At 44.7% G+C, this 22,350-nt stretch overlaps 1 protein-coding gene across 1 annotated transcript in view; it reads left to right on the top strand.

Annotated features, from left to right (window-relative positions):
- Positions 1-22,350, top strand: part of LOC126203398 (aminopeptidase N) — a 320,824-nt gene that overhangs the window by 196,200 nt on the left and 102,274 nt on the right. The window contains exon 9 of the mRNA XM_049937703.1: positions 15,794-15,977. Coding sequence (XP_049793660.1) covers positions 15,794-15,977 — 184 coding nt within the window. The remainder of the gene's footprint in view (positions 1-15,793; positions 15,978-22,350) is intronic.

The following is a 22,350-nucleotide window of genomic DNA, read 5'->3' as shown; positions in this document are numbered from 1 at the left end:
CCACAGCTTATATCAATTGTAAAAGTGAAGTCATGTAACACCTCAAGCTACTGTTTAATTTCTTCTTTGTTGTGCAACCATCTTCGGTCAAAGACCACAATCCACCAGGATTTTTTTTAACAGAAAGTGTTACACACAAACATTATTAACAATTAATGTTCAGTCATGCTGGGGTAGATTCATGGCATATGGTATAGTGTTTGTTACAATATATGGTCAGAAAAAGGTATATCAGCAAGCAGAATAACCGATAATACAAATTTCTACCTGTTACTGTTGTCATTACTGTCGCTGCTATTAACTGTGAAAGATGAGTTTTGTCAGTATTTCTTAAGTGCAACTGGCGACAAAGCGAAGTGGTATAGTACTTAAGACAGTGGACTCGCAATGTAATGGAGCAGGGTTCAATTCCCCATCCGGCCGACAAGTCTTAGTTTTCCCATTGTTTCATTAAATGGCGTGAGGAGAATTTCAGGATCATTACTTTGAAAAATACACGACTATTTTTTTTACCTTCCTTGTCCATTCTAAGTTTGTACTCCACCTTTGAAGACGTTGCCATCGACGGTTCGTTAGCCAGAATCTCATTTCTTCTCGACGATTGTCACTCGACTCACAACCCGTCCTCACTGTGGAAAGTAAGCCTCCGGGTTCGGGTTCCAGTCCAGCACACATTTTGAATTTGCCAGGAAGTTCAAAATGAGTCCGGATGCTGTTTGGACAGACCATGACACTTCAACTGCCAGCCATGGAAATCGTCTGAAAATATGAAATAGTTTTTTGAGTTGCGAGAACACGAATCAAATTAATGCAAAAAGTCTGACCGCCGACTTGCCTTATAAGAACTAAACCTGCGTAGGCAACGCGGAACGTGTAGCATCTCTTTAATAGCACGCCATACTTCATAATATTTTTGTTATCTGCCTGGACAGCCGTGCGGGTTAAAGCGCGCATTCAGGTCAAATCTTCCCAGCGGATTAACGACGAGCTTTGGTGTGCCGTTTAGCCTGGATGTGGTTTTCAGGCGGTTTCCCACCTACGACTAAGTGAATACCGGACTAGTATCCAACTCCCGCCTCAGTTACACGATTCGCAAACATCATTTTATTTTTATTTATTTTTGGAATTGGGCAGCAAAGTACATGCAGCCAACAGTGCTTACAAAAATGCTATGTTACCATAATCGAAATCACCACATCAGAACAATAAAAAGTAGTTAGCTGTAAAAACGTAAGTTCTTAACGTAAAACAAAAACGCTTAAAGACGAACATCATAGAGCCAGCAGTGGTTACAACAGTGCTTAGTTGACATTAGTACAGTTTTCACAATAAAATGACGCTAAGAATGTGAAGTACAAGCCGTTGTCTCCTGATAACAGTGTCTAGAAGCGATGATTTTCAACTGTGTTGGTGGGCGGTATAACGCCCGCTTCCCAGCCTCATTCGAATGAGAGAAGTCACATGACTTTCACTAAGCGTCACCGAGCTGAACCATGGCCAAGAAGAGACGTTCGGTTTTATGGCCGCCAGGTAGCCGCCCTTCTAGCGCTGGGATATGTGCCATTCATAATTCTTGTCGTGAGAAGTAGCTTTCCTGAATGCAGAGTTGAAACCCGTAGAAGGGTTCGGTGTTTGGCGGAACGATCCTTCTGTAATGCTCCTCTTAATGGGGCGGTCAATAGTTTCATTATGGAGAATGCCATGATGCCGTTTTATCCGCAGTAAGCGGACGTCAATGCTCAATGTGCACGGGTCTATTTTGGCCTCCAAGACATATCGGTTGGTCTGTTTCTCAAATGCCGGATGTTGTAGTTTCTGCAGCATCGCAAATATTAGAAAACTTCCTCTCGCTTACACTAACACTACCCACAGACAGTTGGGGTGCACATATTACGTCCAGAGGGATAATGGAGTGGCGACAGGATGGGCATCCGACCACACCTTACATCCCTCAACAAGCAAGCCGACCCTGCGCCAATGCGAGACAAAGGCACAAAAAAAGAAGACTTCATGATATTTTTATTTACTGGAGAAGTTGATATCGCACGTATACTAAGAAATCACAAGTAGCGCACGATCTGAATATTTTCTGCACATAAATTAGGTGTTTCCGTCTAAAGGAGAAGCTATGCATTGTTGCCCTGTGTGGTAAAATTATGAACTACAGAGTTAATATTATTAAAGGAAAACAAAGTTGAACGTTCAGAATGACCCATCGACACTAGAGACTGAACACTACCTCAGTTGAACGAGAGCTTTTCACAAGGCAGATGATTTCCTTTTGAAAGTAAAACCATGAATCACTTACTGATAACACAGGCCAACGATGAAACAACTTTTTCCTGAAAAACCTTATTTTTATGTGTTTTAGGGTGGGAAATCCAAATATGGTACTTAAAAAAACTGTATCACCCACCATTTCTTCAGATTTTACAGTTAAATTTATTAAATTAAGCGATTTTTAAAGAATTTAATAGTTTTTATATAATTAAGATAATTTAAAAAGGAGGTGTAATGAATGTCTATGACATTGGTAGCACTGCTAAAAACATTTGCTGGCAAAAACAGGTCGATTCTATTTTTGTGTTAACAGATGGTGTTTTGCTTACTGTTAACCTAACCTCACTTTCCCGTTTCCTGTACATGTAGTTTACTGTAAATACAAAACATGCTGGTTATAGGCGCTACAGTCTGGAACCGCGCGACCGCTACGGTCGCAGGTTCGAGTCCTGCTTCGGGCGTTGGTGTGTGTGATGTCCTTGGGTTGGTTGAGTTTAAGTGGTTCTAAGTTCTAGGGGACTGATGACCTCAGAAGTTAAGTCCCATAGTGCTTAGAGCAATTTGAACCATTTTTTGTTCTAACAAAGCGTTTCATTAATTTCCCCATTTACCGTATACCATAGGACTTATATACTATATAATAAAAAGCATATTGCTCGAAAACTATGGGTGATACAAAAAATTAAGGCTATATTTTGATTCATCTCATAAAAATCTATAAAGATCAGCTATCAAAGTAAAAAAAGTTTTTCAGAAAAATTTTTTCGTTGGCCGGTGTAATGACTCTACTGATTCTAAATGGCGTTTCCTGTTTCCAAACCGCAGGTTCGTCCTCTGAGGGCTCTAGTTTTCTTGTACGCAAACCGTGGTCTATTGATTATCGTCGCTGCCTTTAGATCGTGGGATCCTGGATTCGATTCACTGCCATCTAGAGGATAGGGGACTGAGAGAGTATGTTGTTCTCATGGCTTCATCTCATCATCATTATCATCGGCGCTCAAGTCGCCCAAGTGACGTCAGATTGAGACTTGCACTACGTGGCAGAGCTATCCCAGTCGGGGTCTCCCAGCCAATAATGTCATACCATCATTTCATTTCATTTAGCAGTTTTCCTTTATGTCCTTTACATTGTGTTCACGATGAGATGTCGGTGATTTTCCGCTGTGATTAAAGTTTCTTGGCAAGGTCGTAGCGTGCAGACTGAACAGATATTAGAAAAGTTTCTGACAAAGAGAGTAATTAACGGTGGCTAGTTGCCGTAACGTCTCGACACCCCACAGAAAGTCTTGAATGAAAGTTTTTCAGTATCAACTTACTCCGTAAAGGTGTGCTTACGATCATAATAATGCCGTGAAACCTTCTTCACACAAAAATCATAGAATCAGACCTAATCTCAGAGCAGCCTGCTCCCTAGGCTTGTGTTACTTAAAAAAGTTCCGCAGGAGGAGCACAGCAATACCTTTCACAACAGTCTGGCAACACGATGTGGACGTGGATATAGACTGGTTTATCGTTGAAGTAAGTCCAGGATATGTTGCACCAAATTTATTATGGCGTTCTGTCATATAAACCCTGACATGTTACACTGCTGTAACAATTAAAATAAAACGCAACATAGTTAATTTTAAAATACATCGATATTTCTACTTCGTATCCACGTCGGGACTGGTGTGCTGGCGCCGAGTAACTCTAGATTCAGTTTCAATTACTATAATGAAATATTTTATTGTGATCGCTCTCATTCGTAACAAGCACATTAATTTTTATTGTGTCCATACCTTTTGGGTGTAAACTGATTTTTTTGAGATAAGAAGTAAATGGTCGCAAATTAATATGTAGTGTACACTTTTAATCGTACAACAGTTACTTTAGTTCATAAAAACTGTTCGAAGCGACGAGCACCACCCTCACTCAGTGCGGCAGTTATACAGTGTGAGCAAGAGAAAATTGACCAGGAAGATGTTTCACACAACGTAAGGCAGACAACGCAACTTACATCAGTTGCATGGGACGGATGATGTAAGTTGTGTTGCCTATCTCAAGGTGCATGGAACATCTTCCCGGTCAGTTTTCTTTTGCTCACACGTTATTTCGCCACACTCGCTCTAATAAACACCATATCGTGTGTTGTACAATGAGACAGGCATCTGCTACATTACCCTTAAGTTCTCTTCAATTTCTACAAAGGTTTCAAACCCGAGCTACTTCGTATAAGCTCATAGTAAAAAAGAGAGTGACATCCGGCGGCCGCACTATCTATTGGACAAGTACTGAGGGTATATGCTGTTCAGGTGTTTGTGGGCATTAATATCGAACTGGGATGGTGCGTCTTCTGCTTAAATCAGATCTTCTTGTAGATAGCTCCATTACAGTTGAATGATTACTCGTCTGTGAAGAGTACAAACTATAGGAAGTTCTACGCTATAGAGCTACACTGGGTAATCCAATACTAGCATAGAATTGCGAATTGTGTATTGTTTCTCAATGTTGCGCCACAAGTATGCATGCGTCAGGCCTTGTTAGTCATAAAACAAGCTATTTACAAATATGCGTTTTCCACACATTGCTCAATCAAAACCTCTTAGCATCTGAAACATTGTTTTCCGACGACTGGTTTCTTACCTTAAAATATTGAATCTAGCATCCTGTAGCGAGTTTATAATTTGGATATTAAAATTTTGTAAAGCATTTTAGCCCACTCAGTGCGCCGAAGCCCTGACGGAAGGGCTGCGCTTGACTGATTTTTTTCCCCTAATGAAGTCCGACCTCCTAATTTACATTCCACTGACTACTAACGTAATGACCTAACGACAGATCATTACAATTTTTTAATACGGCATAGCGTGTCGTATTACTAATGAATTACGAAATTTACACTTTTCTGTCGCAATTAATTAAATGGAATTGTGAAATTTTCTTTGGAATATTTCTACTACAGTGGGCGGTCAATGAAGTTGTGTTACAAGCTGTCGTTACAAAATATATAGTTAACTTGTATGTACAATATATTCACAGTATCGTTTCATCCAGAAAAGTGCTAATCTTCTCAGTATAACAAGCATTACATTATGTACCTGTAAATATATTTAAGAGGAACGTTGATTGATTCATCGATTTCACACCAAACGAGCGATCCACCCGGCTTGGCCCTGTCTACAAAATTCCTGTGAAGTTTGAACTAACCTGAAGGAACTTAGAAGGCTTGGTGAGTATTAAATTACACTCCTGGAAATTGAAATAAGAACACCGTGAATTCATTGTCCCAGGAAGGGGAAACTTAGAGATGCTGGATGTAGTCCTGTGGAACGGCTTGCCATGCCATTTCCACCTGGCGCCTCAGTTGGACCAGCGTTCGTGCTGGACGTGCAGACCGCGTGAGACGACGCTTCATCCAGTCCCAAACATGCTCAATGGGGGACAGATCCGGAGATCTTGCTGGCCAGGGTAGTTGACTTACACCTTCTAGAGCACGTTGGGTGGCACGGGATACATGCGGATGTGCATTGTCCTGTTGGAACAGCAAGTTCCCTTGCCGGTCTAGGAATGGTAGAACGATGGGTTCGATGACGGTTTGGATGTACCGTGCACTATTCAGTGTCCCCTCGACGCTCGACGATCACCAGTGGTGTACGGCCAGTGTAGGAGATGGCTCCCCACACCATGATGCCGGGTGTTGGCCCTGTGTGCCTCGGTCGTATGCAGTCCTGATTGTGGCGCTCACCTGCACGGCGCCAAACACGCATACGACCATCATTGGCACCAAGGCAGAAGCGACTCTCATCGCTGAAGACGACACGTCTCCATTCGTCCCTCCATTCACGCCTGTCGCGACACCACTGGAGGCGGGCTGCACGATGTTGGGGCGTGAGCGGAAGACGGCCTAACGGTGTGCGGGACCGTAGCCCAGCTTCATGGAGACGGTTGCGAATGGTCCTCGCCGATACCCCAGGAGCAACAGTGTCCCTAATTTGCTGGGAAGTGGCGGTGCGGTCCCCTACGGCACTGTGTAGGATCCTACGGTCTTGGCGTGCATCCGTGCGTCGCTGCGGTCCGGTCCCAGGTCGACGGGCACGTGCACCTTCCGCCGACCACTGGCGACAACATCGATGTACTGTGGAGACCTCACGCCCCACGTGTTGAGCAAATCGGCGGTACGTCCACCCGGCCTCCCGCATGCCCACTATACGCCCTCGCTCAAAGTCCGTCAACTGCACATACGGTTCACGTCCACGCTGTCGCGGCATGCTACCAGTGTTAAAGACTGCGATGGAGCTCCGTATGCCACGGCAAACTGGCTGACACTGACGGCGGCGGTGCACAAATTCTGCGCAGCTAGCGCCATTCGACGGCCAACACCGCGGTTCCTGGTGTGTCCGCTGTGCCGTGCGTGTGATCATTGCTTGTACAGCCCTCTCGCAGTGTCCGGAGCAAGTATGGTGGGTCTGACACACCGGTGTCAATGTGTTCTTTTTTCCATTTCCACGAGTGTATAATTCCACCTAATTTGAATGATAATAGGATGGAGGCTCTTTCTAAAATAAAAACTGAACCTAAAGGGATTAAAGTTGCCTTTGTAGTCAAGGGATAGTCCTGCTGTTCCATTCCCGCAATTAAATGCTGCAATTACTCCGTTTGGAGCTTAATAAAAATGTGGTCAGAGAAGGAGATGATTATCCAGAAAAACAGTATAGGGGAAACTATACTGGACATGAAACTTAACACAGATGCACTTGGTCCTGTGTTAATTGAAATAATCGTGAGCCAGATATTCACTAGGAAATAAATACCCACACGTTAGCTGGATTATAACTGAAAATAACGTTCAACGAGAGTATGAATTTACAAGATATCTGAGACCAGAAAACCCACAAATACTGTAACTGCCAACAAAACGTACTTCTCATGGGTCTTTAATCTTAGCTTCAAAATGAAAAACTGGCTCAACCGTAAACGCTAGACTAAACAGAGGCTACTAAGCTGCTGTGCAAAACTTAAGGACGAAAGTTGACTTTGAAATGATGTGTTACCGTCAAGAAACACAGTTCAATGAAACTTGGACCATATCTAGAAAGAACTGCTACTGTACAGTAGATGTTGTTGTTGTTGTTGTGGTCTTCAGTCCTGAGACTGGTTTGATGCAGCTCTCCATGCTACTCTATTCTGTGCAAGCTTCTTCATCTCCCAGTACCTACTGCAACCTACATCCTTCTGAATCTGCTTAGTGTATTCATCTCTTGGTCTCCCTCTACGATTTTTACCCTCCACGCTGCCCTCCAATGCTAAATTTGTGATACCTTGATGCCTCAAAACATGTCCTACCAACCGATCCCTTCTTCTAGTCAAGTTGTGCCACAAACTTCTCTTCTCCCCAATCCTATTCAATACCTCCTCATTAGTTACGTGATCTACCCACCTTATCTTCAGTGTTCTTCTGTAGCACCACATTTCGAAAGCTTCTATTCTCTTCTTGTCCAAACTGGTTATCGTCCATGTTTCACTTCCATACATGGCTACACTCCATACAAATACTTTCAGAAACGACTTCCTGACACTTAAATCTATACTCGATGTTAACAAATTTCTCTTCTTCAGAAACGATTTCCTTGCCATTGCCAGTCTACATTTTATATCCTCTCTACTTCGACCATCATCAGTTATTTTACTCCCTAAATAGCAAAACTCCTTTACTACTTTAAGTGTCTTATTTCCTAATGTAATCCCCTCAGCATCACCCGATTTAATTTGACTACATTCCATTATCCTCGTTTTGCTTTTGTTGATGTTCATCTTATATCCTCCTTTCAAGACACTGTCTATTCCGTTTAACTGCTCTTCCAAGTCCTGTACAGTAGATAAGGTAACTGAAAGACCGAGCGAGGTGACGCAGTGGTCAGCACACTGGACTCGCATTCGGGAGGACGATGGTTCAATCGCGCCGCCGGCCATCCTGATTTAGGTTTTTTCCGTGATTTCCATAAATTGTTTCAGGCGAATATCGGGATTGGGTTCTTTGTAAGGGCACGGCTGACTCCCTTTCACCGGCCTTTGTGGCCGAGTGGTTCTAGGCGCTTCAGTCCGAAACCGGTCTGCTGCTACGGTCGCAGGTTCGAATCCTGCCTCGGGCATGGATGTGTGTGATGTCCTTAGGTTAGTTAGGTTTAAGTAGTTCCAAGTCTAGGGGACTGATGGCCTCAGATGTTAAGTCCCATAGTACTTAGAGCCATTTGAACCATTTTTGAACTCCCTTTCCCATCCTTCACTTATCCGATGAGACCGATGACCTCACTGTTTGGTCTCTTCCAGCAATTCAACCCAACTGAAAGAAATATGGAATCAGACGAACAGAAATGACACTTTTATTCAAAGACACCACGATTTGCGATGGTCCCCTGAACATTACAAAAGATGGGTCATGGTTCTTAACAGGACGCGTAGAGCACAACATGCTTCCGCGCTGGCTACAAGTTTGGTAAAGAGTCCTAGTGGTAGGGTGTTCAATTCCTCCATCAGCGTTTTTGACAACTGTTGGATGGTCGTTGATGCACATGGATGTACTACACGACGTCTCTCTAGCGTATCCCACACGATTTCAATGGGATTTAAGTCCGGATAACGGGTAGGCCAGTCCATTTGCCGAATATCCTCTCATTCCAAGACCTCCTCCAACTTTGCTGTTCGATGCGGTCGCTCTGTGTTCAAATGGTTCAAATGGCTCGAAGCACTATGGGACTTAACATCTCAGGTCATCAGTCTCCTACACTTAGAACTACTTAATCCTAACTAACCTAAGGACATCACACACATCCATGCCCGAGGCAAGATTCGAACCTGCGACCGTAGCAGCAGCGCGGTTCCGGACTGAAGTGCCTAGAGCCGCTCGGTCGCAGCGGCCGGCTCGCTCTATGCCATCCTTAAAAATGAAGTCAGGGTCAAATGGACTCCTAACAAGACGCACATGGGGAAGGAGTACAGTATCACAATAACGTTGTCCAGTATGCGTACCGTGTTCAAAGAGGTCAGTAAGCTGTTGCAGCATTATGCCTCTCCAAGACGTATCACCTAGACCACAAAACGATCATGGTCGACAAATGTTCCTGATTACATTACGTGTCCCCAAGTCTCGTCATGTGAGGTCACGTCCATAACCACTTCTCAGGCTGACTCTCCTCTCATCAAAGAGCGCTTGACCCCACTCGTCGCTGCTCCAGTCCCTATGCTTTGGCACCATAGCAAACGGTGCCGAAGATGTGCAGATACGAACGGAACACAACGTACTGGTCGTCGGACACAGAGACCAACACACGCAGCCGCCGTGCCGCAGTGGAGCGTGAGGCTGCGTTCCTTATAGACCTGTTAATGTGATTGCAGTTGCACCCGCTGTTTGACGTGTGTCCCTTCTTGTCTTTTGCACACTGTAGCGGCCACCTGCAGCTCTATTTGCCAGTAGTCGGCCACCTTCTCTCTTTCGGGCAGCAGTTCCTGTGTTTCTGAACGCCCCTCATGCACGTAAAATAGTGCTATGAGCAATACAAAACTCCTGAGCTATACTCGTCACGCTTTGTCCTTCTTTCAGTTTCCCGATGATTCTATCGCATGTGAAGTCATCCAGATGTTTTCTCTGGTCCATGGTGTAATGACGAACACAACAGAGTGCACCGTAACTGCTCGTTGATTGCCGAAGACTGTCTTTCCCCTTTCCTTCAACTGCCCCCTGTTATGGGACCCACCCCTCTTTTAGCTATGACGTCCTACTTTCTGTGCTCATCTGAGATTCCTCTGGCAGCATGATCCCGCACTTTCATTCATTTCCATCGAATGGTTAATATGTTATGTTACTTTAAGTAGCTTGTTCTTAAGTTTTGACGAGCATTCCACGCAACCAGTCAGCCATCAGCGTGACTGAAACCAAAGAAAATATTGAAAATCTCTTGAGTGCAAGACGGCCGGGGTGGCCGAGCGGTTCTAGGCGCTTCCGTCCGGAACCGCGCGACTACTACGGTCGCAGGTTCGAATCCTGCCTCGGGCATGGATATGTGTGATGTCCTTAGGTTAGTTAGGTTTAAGTAGTTCTAAGTTCTAGGGGACTGATGATCTCAGATGTTAAGTCCCATAGTGCTCAGAGCCATTTGACCCATCTTTAGTGCAAAGCCAAACGCCGTAATCATTTACCCGTCTTGGTGTAGCAGCTTCTTTACTTGAGAATGCGGTCCTACCGTCGTTCTAAGTACATCTACATCTACATGTACACTCCGCTAGCCACCATGTGGTGTGTGGCGGAGGGCACTATTCGCGCCAGAGTCATATTCCCCCCCCCCCCTCCCCCAGCTGCTCCACTCGCGGATCGCACGAGGGAGAAACGACCGTCTTGACGCTTCAGTACGAGCTCTTACTTCCCTTATCTTTGAATGGTGATAACTGCACGATTTGGAAGTTGGTGGTAATAATATATGTTCTACATCCTCGGCGAAGATCGGATTATGGAATTCAGTGAGCAGCCCCTTCCGCTTAGCGCTCCGTCTATCTGCAAGTGTGTCCCACTTCAACCTTTTATGAGATTTGTAGCGCTCTAGCGATGGCTAAATGTACCAGTCACGAATCATGCCGCTATTCTTTGGACCTTCTCAATCTCTTGAATCAGACCCAGCTGGTAAGAGTCCAATACAGACGAACAATAAGACTGGATGAACTAACGTATTGTAAGCTATTTCCTTTGTTGAAGGACTGCATAGTTGCAGGATTCTACCAATAAACCGCAATCTAGAGTTCGCCTTGCCCGTTACTTGTGTAATCTGATCATTCCATTTGAGATCATTTCGAATAGTCACATCCAGATATTTAACGGATGTTACCGCTTCAAAGACTGGGCATTTTGTACTCTTACATTAATGGGGATTTTTGCCTTCTTATACGCAGTAGGTTACACTTACTAATATTGAGAGATAACTGCCATTCATTACACCACGCATTTATTTTCTGCAAATCCTCATTGATGTGTTCACAACTTTCGTGTGATACTACTTTCCTGTAGACTACAGCATTATCGGCAATCAGTCTAATGCCGCTGTCAATACCATCAACCAGATCGTTTATGTAAATCGTAAAAAGCAGCGGACCTATTACACTGCCTTGGGGCACACCTGCAGTTACGCTTCTTTCTGTTGAAGTCAACCCGTTCAGGACGACGTACTGCTCCCTGTCTGTTAGAAAACTATCTACCCAACCGCATGTCATCGGATAGGCCGTAACCGCACACTTTTTGGAGCAAGCGACAGTGCGTAACTAAGTCGAACCCCTTTCGTAAGTCAAGAAATATGGCATCAATCTGGAAGACGGTATCTAAAGTCTGTTGTATACCATGCACAAAGAGGGCCAGCTGTGTCTCGCATGACCGCTGTTTCCTAAAACCGTGCTGGTTTCTGCATATGATCTTCTCAGAGTCTAGAAAGGTCATTATGTCTGAACACAAAATATGTTCCATGATTCTACAACAAATCGATGTCAGTAGCTTCACAATCAAAATTGTGCTTTTTAACATAGTCGAAAGTCACTGCCTAAACGACGCGTTAACTAATGTGCTTCTACGCGAACGTCGACGCAGTATTTGAAATGTATTAGTACTCACAAAAGTACTTTTTAGCTCGGAGGCTAATATTTTTGTTGAGTGTTCATATAAGGGCTCCTCTGCTACGGGAGTCGAGTACTAAGTCCTGGTGCACGGCGCGCTAATGCGAAAGCAAGCCCCTTCTCTACCTTGTGTGCACTTCCACAACGTAAGTTACAAAAAACTAACTCAGTTTTATAGGTGAATGAATGGATATTTCCAGAATGAGATTTTCACTGTGCAGCGGAGTGTGCGCTGATATGAAACTTCCTGGCAGATTAAAACTGTGTGCCCGACCGAGACTCGAACTCGGGACCTTTGCCTTTCGCGGGCAAGTGCTCTACCAACTGAGCTACCGAAGCACGACTCACGCCCGGTACTCACAGCTTTACTTCTGCCAGTACCTCGTCTCCTACCTTCCAAACTTTACAGAAGCTCTCCTGCGAACCTTGCAGAACTAGCACACCTGAAAGAAAGGATATTGCGGAGACATGGCTTAGCCACAGCCTGGGGGATGTTTCCAGAATGAGATTTTCACTGTGCAGCGGAGTGTGCGCTGATATGAAACTTCCTGACAGATTAAAACTGTGTACCCGACCGAGACTCGAACTCGGGACCTTAGCCTTTCGCGGGCAAATGCTCTACCAACTGTTTGGAAGGTAGGAGACGAGGTACTGGCAGAAGTAAAGCTGTGAGTACCGGGCGTGAGTCGTGCTTCGGTAGCTCAGTTGGTAGAGCACTTGCCCGCGAAAGGCAAAGGTCCCGAGTTCGAGTCTCGGTCGGGCACACAGTATTAATCTGCCAGGAAGTTTCATATCAGCGCACACTCCGCTGCACAGTGAAAATCTCATTCTGGAAACATCCCCCAGGCTGTGGCTAAGCCATGTCTCCGCAATATCCTTTCTTTCAGGAGTGCTAGTTCTGCAAGGTTCGCAGGAGAGCTTCTGTAAAGTTTGGAAGGTAGGAGACGAGGTACTGGCAGAAGTAAAGCTGTGAGTACCGGGCGTGAGTCGTGCTTCGGTAGCTCAGTTGGTAGAGCACTTGCCCGCGAAAGGCAAAGGTCCCGAGTTCGAGTCTCGGTCGGGCACACAGTTTTAATCTGCCAGGAAGTTTCATATCAGCGCACACTCCGCTGCACAGTGAAAATCTCATTCTGGAAACATCCCCCAGGCTGTGGCTAAGCCATGTCTCCGCAATATCCTTTCTTTCAGGTGTGCTAGTTCTGCAAGGTTCGCAGGAGAGCTTCTGTAAAGTTTGGAAGGTAGGAGACGAGGTACTGGCAGAAGTAAAGCTGTGAGTACCGGGCGTGAGTCGTGCTTCGGTAGCTCAGTTGGTAGAGCACTTGCCCGCGAAAGGCAAAGGTCCCGAGTTCGAGTCTCGGTCGGGCACACAGTTTTAATCTGCCAGGAAGTTTCATATCAGCGCACACTCCGCTGCACAGTGAAAATCTCATTCTGGAAACATCCCCCAGGCTGTGGCTAAGCCATGTCTCCGCAATATCCTTTCTTTCAGGTGTGCTAGTTCTGCAAGGTTCGCAGGAGAGCTTCTGTAAAGTTTGGAAGGTAGGAGACGAGGTACTGGCAGAAGTAAAGCTGTGAGTACCGGGCGTGAGTCGTGCTTCGGTAGCTCAGTTGGTAGAGCACTTGCCCGCGAAAGGCAAAGGTCCCGAGTTCGAGTCTCGGTCGGGCACACAGTTTTAATCTGCCAGGAAGTTTCATATCAGCGCACACTCCGCTGCACAGTGAAAATCTCATTCTGGAAACATCCCCCAGGCTGTGGCTAAGCCATGTCTCCGCAATATCCTTTCTTTCAGGAGTGCTAGTTCTGCAAGGTTCGCAGGAGAGCTTCTGTAAAGTTTGGAAGGTAGGAGACGAGGTACTGGCAGAAGTAAAGCTGTGAGTACCGGGCGTGAGTCGTGCTTCGGTAGCTCAGTTGGTAGAGCACTTGCCCGCGAAAGGCAAAGGTCCCGAGTTCGAGTCTCGGTCGGGCACACAGTTTTAATCTGCCAGGAAGTTTCATATCAGCGCACACTCCGCTGCACAGTGAAAATCTCATTCTGGAAACATCCCCCAGGCTGTGGCTAAGCCATGTCTCCGCAATATCCTTTCTTTCAGGAGTGCTAGTTCTGCAAGGTTCGCAGGAGAGCTTCTGTAAAGTTTGGAAGGTAGGAGACGAGGTACTGGCAGAAGTAAAGCTGTGAGTACCGGGCGTGAGTTGTGCTTCGGTAGCTCAGTTGGTAGAGCACTTGCCCGCGAAAGGCAAAGGTCCCGAGTTCGAGTCTCGGTCGGGCACACAGTTTTAATCTCAATGGATATTTGTTATTATCTTAAAATATCTTCTTTAGTCACAATTTGCTGTAGCTTCAAGTTACTTTCATGATGCTGCCAGTATCTCGCGTTATTGCACAGTAGGCCTCCAAAGCAATCGCATCGCCCGCGCCCGGGTTCCCGGGTTTGATTCCCAACGGGGTCAGAGATTTTCTCTGCCTCGTGATGGCTTGGTGTTGTGTGATGTCCTTAGGTTAGTTAGGTTTAAGTAGTTCTAAGTTGTAGGGGACTGATGACCATAGATGTTAAGTCCCATTGTGCTCAGAGCCATTTGAACCATTTCTGAATCGCATCGCGTGCTATTCATACCACAGAAGTTGTATATAGGCTAAGAACTTTCTGTAACTTTCTTGTTACAAACTAATATCCGCCACATAAGCCTTTTGTTACTTCTATTATTAACAAAAATTTGTTTCAATCAAAATTATTAAGCATAACATTGAAATAAGGAGAAAATAAAGGAATACAAACTTCCCTTACGCTGGTAAGTATGTTCCCCGGCGTCTGTTTGCACTAAACCGGCCATACACGCGAGAGTTGTGTTGGAGATGAACAAATTCGTTGCACCTCGCCAAGCGTATCTACAGAGGTCTCCTACCTGGCGTCTTCTACAGATGATGTCCGTTTCGCACTAGCTGATATTACGAGGTCGTAGATTTACTGATTGGGTCTTGAGATGTCAGAGTACTGTTATGTGAAAGTCGTGGAATAGCGAGGAACTTGACTTCAGAATGAACACTTCAGGTAAATTTTAGGGATGCCAGCTTTGCCGCGCGGGATTAGCCGAGCGGTCTGAGGTGCTGTAGTCGCGGACTGTGCAGCTGGTCCCGGCAGAGGTTCGAGTCCTCCCTCGGGCATAGGTGTGTGTGTGTTTGTCCTTAGGATAATTTAGGTTAAGTAGTTTGTAAGCTTAGGGACTGATGACATTAGCAGTTAAGTTCCATAAGATTTCACACACATTTGAACTTTTTTTTTATGCCAGCTTTAATAGCTGTTTTCAATTCCTACCGCAGCACAATATCAAAACAATTTTGTAGTAACTGATGTCACACAACCTTTAGGCCAATGGCGCTTAATAACACGTTATAATATTCACATTCACGCCCAGTTTAATAATTACGACTGTCAACATCTCACGACCGTTTGTGTTGCCGTATGATTATGGAAATGGAAATGAGCGTTTGGTGTCATTGGCCGGGAGGCCCCTTGCGGGGCAGCCATATGATTATGATTTTAACTAATGATAATTAAGCCATTATGCCCGAGTAGTAACAGCCGTCCCTGGCGTCAAACTCTTCGACCAATCAGGGACTTGGATTTTTTTTTATATTTCGGCTACTTTCAGCCAATAGTTAGCGGGAACGTTGCTCCCCTGCCACATCACCAAACTGCCACGCTGGAAGCTCCACGTCTTGAAGATGCCACATTTACCTTCTGTCCAGTCTTAAGGTCTTGCCCAGCGTTGTATCACCCCACAAAACGCATTTAGCATAATTGGGAGACATTTACACAACACTATAGCACTGTTGCTACGCTACACAGTGGTTCGGTCACCACTTTGGCACTCACTGCGGCTGTGTTGCAGGAAGTACCAGAGCTCGACGCAGAACGACCTGTGGGCTGCGCTGACGGAGCAGGCGCACGACTCTGGCTCGCTGTCACATGACATCACCGTGCGCCAGGTGATGGACACGTGGACGCTGCAGACCGGCTTCCCCGTGGTCACCGTCACCAGGGACTACGTCACCGGCGGCGCCACGCTCACACAAGTACGTATCATCACCGACACAGGCCAACGAAAATATATTTCTTTGCTTACTTTTTTTTAGCACTTCAATGTGGCAATAGCTCGGAAGTGTAAGCACACGCAAACTTAGACAGCTGCTGGATCAAAGGAGCTGTGAAAGAACAAGTCCCACCTCCCTCTCTCAGGGCTGGTAGCCCGCACTCTGCATTTGTCCTTCTCCGAGAGCAGAACTATAACAGTGATTGTCGATTCTTTTAAGCGCAGTGGGACCCGCACTCAAACCATGTGATAGATCTGGAGAAGTCTCTTCATTCGTTTCAAAATAAGAAAAGGAAACAATGATCAACTCACAACACTAAGCAAAGCTGAGTATTCCAAGCATTACCTACTGCAATTAATTGGTGAATTTTACAGTTCCGTAAACTAGTTACACTCAACCCTTATCAGCTTCTAAAGCAACCACAATTCAGTGCCCCCCGCCCACCTACAACGGCCACCATTAAATGTTGGTACAATAATAATTTAATCCAAAGTGTTCTTTTTTTTAACTGAATTCATTTTTGACATCATTGTTCACCGCTTTTTTCTATGACGTACAATTTTGTCATAATGTGATTTCGGAATAAACTAGAAAATTCACAAAATACATGAAATTGTAATGAATACAATCTCATTTTTCAATGTGATCAAAGATTTTATTTAAGTACAAACATGGACCCCTCTTTATTGCATAGGAAATTTGTATCCATTTGCTTACGTATCCTTTACCCCTCTCCTTGTAGCGTCAAATATAGCTTTTTCTACGGTGACTTTCTTGTTGTTACGTCACTGTGAAGTGACTGGTATTTCATCGGATATGATACCGGCTTTCTATCACTTGACGTTTTCACGAAAGCCTGGCATCAGCCAACGTTACAGGGAAAAACTGAAAATGGCTGTACATAAAGTGAATCTTAAAGCTCATCACTCTTCATCAAACTGTGCAACTCCTGAACCTTTCCAGTGTGTTGAGGCAACAGAAATATGATGTTTAGCTTATTATTGCCTAAGAACTCAGTAGCAACCTCCTTGAATGATAACCAGTCTTCCCTCTCTACTTGAACGTTAGGTAACGTTGTATAAATTGTTTCATTAGACTCAACTTGGTGTGTAGAAATAGAAGCATTTTTTTCGGATTCATGAGGTTCTTGCGGAATAAAGAGAAGTAGGTGAAATTTATATCTCTAAAATCACTGAAAAGCGGTTTGTAAATATCGACTGTTAAATGTAAAGAATGGTGGGTATGCAGCTTTTTGTCATCATATTAGAACTCAGCACGTTGAAGCCCACAAGAGTAAGACATTTTCGTTGAAAAAAAGTATTTATTCGTTGTTCTTAGTAATACGAGGGTTGACCAGAAAGTAAGTTCCGATCGGTCGCTAAATTGAAACCACAGTGAATATCAGAAACATTTTATTTTCAAGAGTTATCTACGCTTTCCAGATACCTCTCTACATAGTCGCCGCTCCGACTTAGACACTACGGTCGCAGGTTCGAATCCTGCCTCGGGCATGGATGTGTGTGATGTCCTTAGGTTGGTTAGTTTTAAGTAGTTCTAAGTTCTAGGGGACTGATGACCATAGATGTTAAGTCCCATAGTGCTCAGAGCCATTTGAACCATTTTTTTGACTTAGACATTTATCGGAGTATTATACCAAATTTCCAACACCATCGTCATAGAAGGCAGCCACCTGTGCTTTCCAATAATTGTCTACGCTGGTCTATAGCGCGTAGCCTGCGCTCAAGTGTTGTCTTAGTATCCAGTGTTTCATGTTGTAAGTAGGCTGTTTAGGTTTTTGTATTGGTAACGCCACGTAGCGCTCTGTATGAAAATCACTGGCTGTGCTGTGTGCAGTCTGTGGTTGGGTGGCATTGTTGTAATATTCGCTGTTGTAGTGTTGGGCAGTTGACTGTTACAGCACGTAGCGTTGCGCAGTTGGAGGTGAGCCGCCAGCAGTGGTGGATGTGGGGAGTGAGATGGCGGAGTTTTGAGAGCGAGTGATCTTGACAGAGACAGTAAATTTGCAAGACTGGATGTCTTGAACTGATACATATATTATGACTTTTGAACACTATTAAGGTAAATACATTGTTTGTTCTCTATCAAAATCTTTCATTTGCTAACTATGCCTATCAGTAGTTAGAGCCTTCAGTAGTTAGAATCTTTTATTTAGCTGGCAGTATTGGCGCTCGCCGTATTGCAGTAGTTCGAGTAACGAAGATTTTTGTGAGGTAAGTGACCTGTGAAAGGTATAGGTTAATGTTAGTCAGGGCCATTCTTTTGTAGGGATTATTGAAAGTCAGATTGCGTTGCGCTAAAAATATTGTGTGTCAGTTTAAGCACAGTCATTTATAATTTTTCTAAGGGGACATTTCAATGTGAACAGAGATGATACTCAGAACGAGCCAATTAGGGCTGTGTTGTGGGTGATCGAACACTTCCCATCGAAAAGGCTGCAGGAGCGTCTTCACTGCCCCTGCAGAGTGCGGGTGAGTATTGCCATGAAGAAGGAAGTGCGTGGCCGTTGTGTTAGGTGGGCTGCATTCATTAAGCCGAAGCCTGTCAGCGGGCCCTCCTACTTGGCGGGAGACATCGTTGTTCTAGGCACCTTTACTCATTCACAGTGTGCTCACAACTGAAAAGAGCGTCTTGATGCGATCGACAGTCATACTAGAGAAACTACCCAACACATCTGTGCAAAGCTTCATCTTGTTTTCACTGTGGTGTCCATTTCGCACCTGATCGGAACTTACTTTCTGGACAGCCCTCGCATTACCACCCTCCGCAACTATCGACAGGCTAGACTGTGTCGATGTATGAAAAATGGTGTGAGCACATGATGGCTACTGTTGTCTAACGTTATTGGAACTTCAAGAAAAGATCGCAACATAGAATGTCAAGAGGAGGTGCACATTCAACTTGTCACTGTCTTTCGAGCTTTGAGAAAGTTCGAATAATAGTTGGGAGGAATATGGCAGCACTATACCGACAGTTCGCTTTGTCAGTTCTTGCGGATTTCCGCCTGGAGGCTGGGATGAAAGTATACGGCTTCCCTTCGCGTCCCAGGCCTGCTATAAGGATATCAAAGCATTTAGGGAGTGAACTGCAGTTTAGGTTCTTCCATTATCCTTTCGGACTTTGAGAAATATCGAATCCTTGGTGTGAGAAATATGGAAGCATCGTAAAGACAATCGCGCACACAGTTCGCTGTAGTGGCGCGATGGATTCTGGACAAAAGAGGACTCCTTCGAGAAGCACTATGGCAGGAGAAGGTCATAGGGGTTTTCGCTTGGCTCTTACGAAAAAACAGATGACAGCAACTGAAACACGAGCAGAAGTTACATGCAGCATCTCACCGCGAGGCGTGGGAAGCGGATCACAGAAAGTTGTTACTGAGTAGTGGAATTGCCACTGTCGTTTACCGCTAACGCTGTGCTATAGACAGCACAGAGTTGCATTGTGTGGAGCCAGAGTCAACTGGGTCATTGACTAACCTTCTACGATGCTCAACGATGGGTTCCGCTTCTATTTGTGACGATAAATCAGTGTCACTGTGTTCGTTGACGATCTGGTGAAAGATCACAGGAAGCAGCGTTTCTCGAGACCCACACATCTTCGACTCCTGGAATCATGGTGTGATAAGATACTGGATATGACAACAGAACTGATTTGGTAATACTTGAAAGGATTTGGATTGTTCGTCAGTATGTGGCATCCCTGATTAACCCTGTTGTCATATCACTGGGCATGCTTCCAAAGAGCATATTCCAGCAGGGCAATACGTGGTTCCGCACCGCAGTTCACACCACAAACACCTCGAGGAATGTACGGATACCTGACTGGGTCGTCAGACCCAACAATTTGTCATCTACAGAGCATCTCAAGGATACTGTGAGAAGACGTATACTTTGATACTAGCCTCTAGCTGCAGTTCATGAACTGACGCAGCATGTGTTCCAAGAATGGGAAGAAATTCCTCAGAGTGTCGTTTGAGTCAGTTTTCTTCCATGTCACATTGAATACAAGAATGTATTCGTGACAGAGAGGTCACACCTCATGCCACCATTATCGATGGACTTCCGTGCTGAATGAGAAGAATATTTAACCGTTTAATTCTCGTTTTGTGATGAACTTCTCCACAACGTTTGATAAGTATCCGACTGGTGCTTCATGCGTAACACTTTCTTTTCCCGTCAATTTATGCACAAGACCACGCTCATCAGTATGCATGTAGATATTTTAAGCTAAACACCATCAACAACTCAGATGCCTATGGGAGATCATATGATTGATATGCGAGCGACGCACAATTTTGTGGTCATTGAGAAATAAAAACGCCGGCCACACTTGCACATGAATTACTAGCTACTCCTTAATCACGAACCACTGACGATTACATCGGAGGCGGTCCCAATCCATTACACCGGTTAGCTGTCCTGCGTTACCGCACTGTAATTCCTATGGCACAGGTCTGCTTTGTTGTTCCAGGGTAGCGTCCTCATCTTGCAGCCGCCGTCGGGCTTTTGGTTCTCACCTCGGGCGTAGGTGGACTTCTCTTAATTTCGTATAAAATTAGTTGTTTTAAAACGTCAGAAAAAGTAACCATATCTCTCTCTCTCTCTCTCTCTCTCTCTCTCTCTCTCTCACACACACACACACACACACACACACACACACACACACACACATAAACCTCTTCACGAAAGGAAGGTAAAATGAGTCATCAGTGGCCAAAAATTCTGATAAGTGTATTGCATACTAGCATCCCGTGCCACGCGATTGTAGCCTCTGAAGATAAAAGATCGAAATCCCTATCAGAAAATAGGACCTGCCTTTTCCGGATATCTGGAACCGCGCGACCGCTACGGTCGCAGGTTCGAATCCTGCCTCAGGCATGGATGTGTGTGATGTCCTTAGGTTAGCTAGGTTTAAGTAGTTCTAAGTTCTAGGGGTCTAAGTTATAGGGGATTGATGACCTGAGCTGTTAAGTCCCGTAGTGTTCAGAGCCATTTGAATATCAATTTCAAATAATGTATGTAAAAGGTTGTGACAACGTAGTGCTTGATTCTTTGTCACGGTTGCAGCAAGGTCTACCTGAGCTAACAACAATACTAGAACAGGACAGAGTACAAAATTTTAGTCATGAAAGACCCTACTTGTCGCAAAAAGTTCCTGCAGCCGTGCAAGCAACTGGCTAGGTTATGGACGAAGATCCCGCCTTGGGAAAAGTCAAACAAGAACTCCTAGCTTCGGGAGGAAATCAGATAGGTAGCCATTATTCTGTGCATAATGGAGTATTATATTACCGGAAAGATGTTAACAAGGACTAGTGGTGTATTTGTGCAGCGGAAGTGTGTATCAGTGATTTAATCTGGCACGTCCACCTTTCGTGGGGACACGTGGGCATTGAAAAATGTGGAGTTCTTCTCTCAAGACAATGTCATTTTAGGAATATGAAAAGAATAATTCAGAATGTTGTAAGGACATGTGTAGTTTGTCTCTACATAGTCGCCGCTCCGACTTAGACACTACGGTCGCAGGTTCGAATCCTGCCTCGGGCATGGATGTGTGTGATGTCCTTAGGTTAGTTAGGTTTAAGTAGTTCTAAGTTCTAGGGGACTGATGACCATAGATGTTAAGTCCCATAGTGCTCCGAACCATTTGAACCATTTTCCGGATATAAACAAATGACGCTCTCTCCAGGATGCCGTGTGCCCCTCTAGCTGGGTGTTCATCGTGTCTTACTGCCTCGTGAAGGACCGGAGTTCGCTTTCAGATGCTACCACAAATATTTTTTCTTTCTTGGAGAACCCGATAGGGGATGTAACCTGATCGCGCGGAAATTGAAATAATTATTAGGGATGTGAGTAGCATCGGTGCTGCGAAATATCTGGCATAACGGGAGAACTGTACGCAAACGAAATGCTTCTCCATAAAGGTAAACCTGTCCTAAACCCGAAGGTTGGTTTGAATTACTGCTTTGATAGGCATGGTCCTGTTGTAGGTTATACGAGATGTGACTATAAAGTAATGGCACTATTGCTGTAAAATATTTTATTTCAGAAACATACCTATTTACCTATTATCACTCGCAATATATTCCCCTCTTCTATCCCTCCATGCGAATTTTCGATTGATGGAAACAGTGCTGGAGGTCTTCCTCTGTAAGTTTCTTGATAATGCATGTCGCCTTCTCTTTCACTGCTTCAACGGACTGAAGTCTTTTTACTTTTAATGCAGATTCACCTTGGGAAATACTCTGCGCAACAATATTAAAGGATCGCTTCTTCGTAATCCCCTAATTTTCTTCTGTTCCGACGCTTAAGTTTGAAATTTGGCTGATACGTACTTACAA

Source organism: Schistocerca nitens, chromosome 9, assembly GCF_023898315.1.
Source record: "Schistocerca nitens isolate TAMUIC-IGC-003100 chromosome 9, iqSchNite1.1, whole genome shotgun sequence".
Lineage (NCBI taxonomy): Eukaryota > Metazoa > Arthropoda > Insecta > Orthoptera > Acrididae > Schistocerca > Schistocerca nitens.
This window is presented reverse-complemented; position numbering and strand designations above follow the sequence as displayed.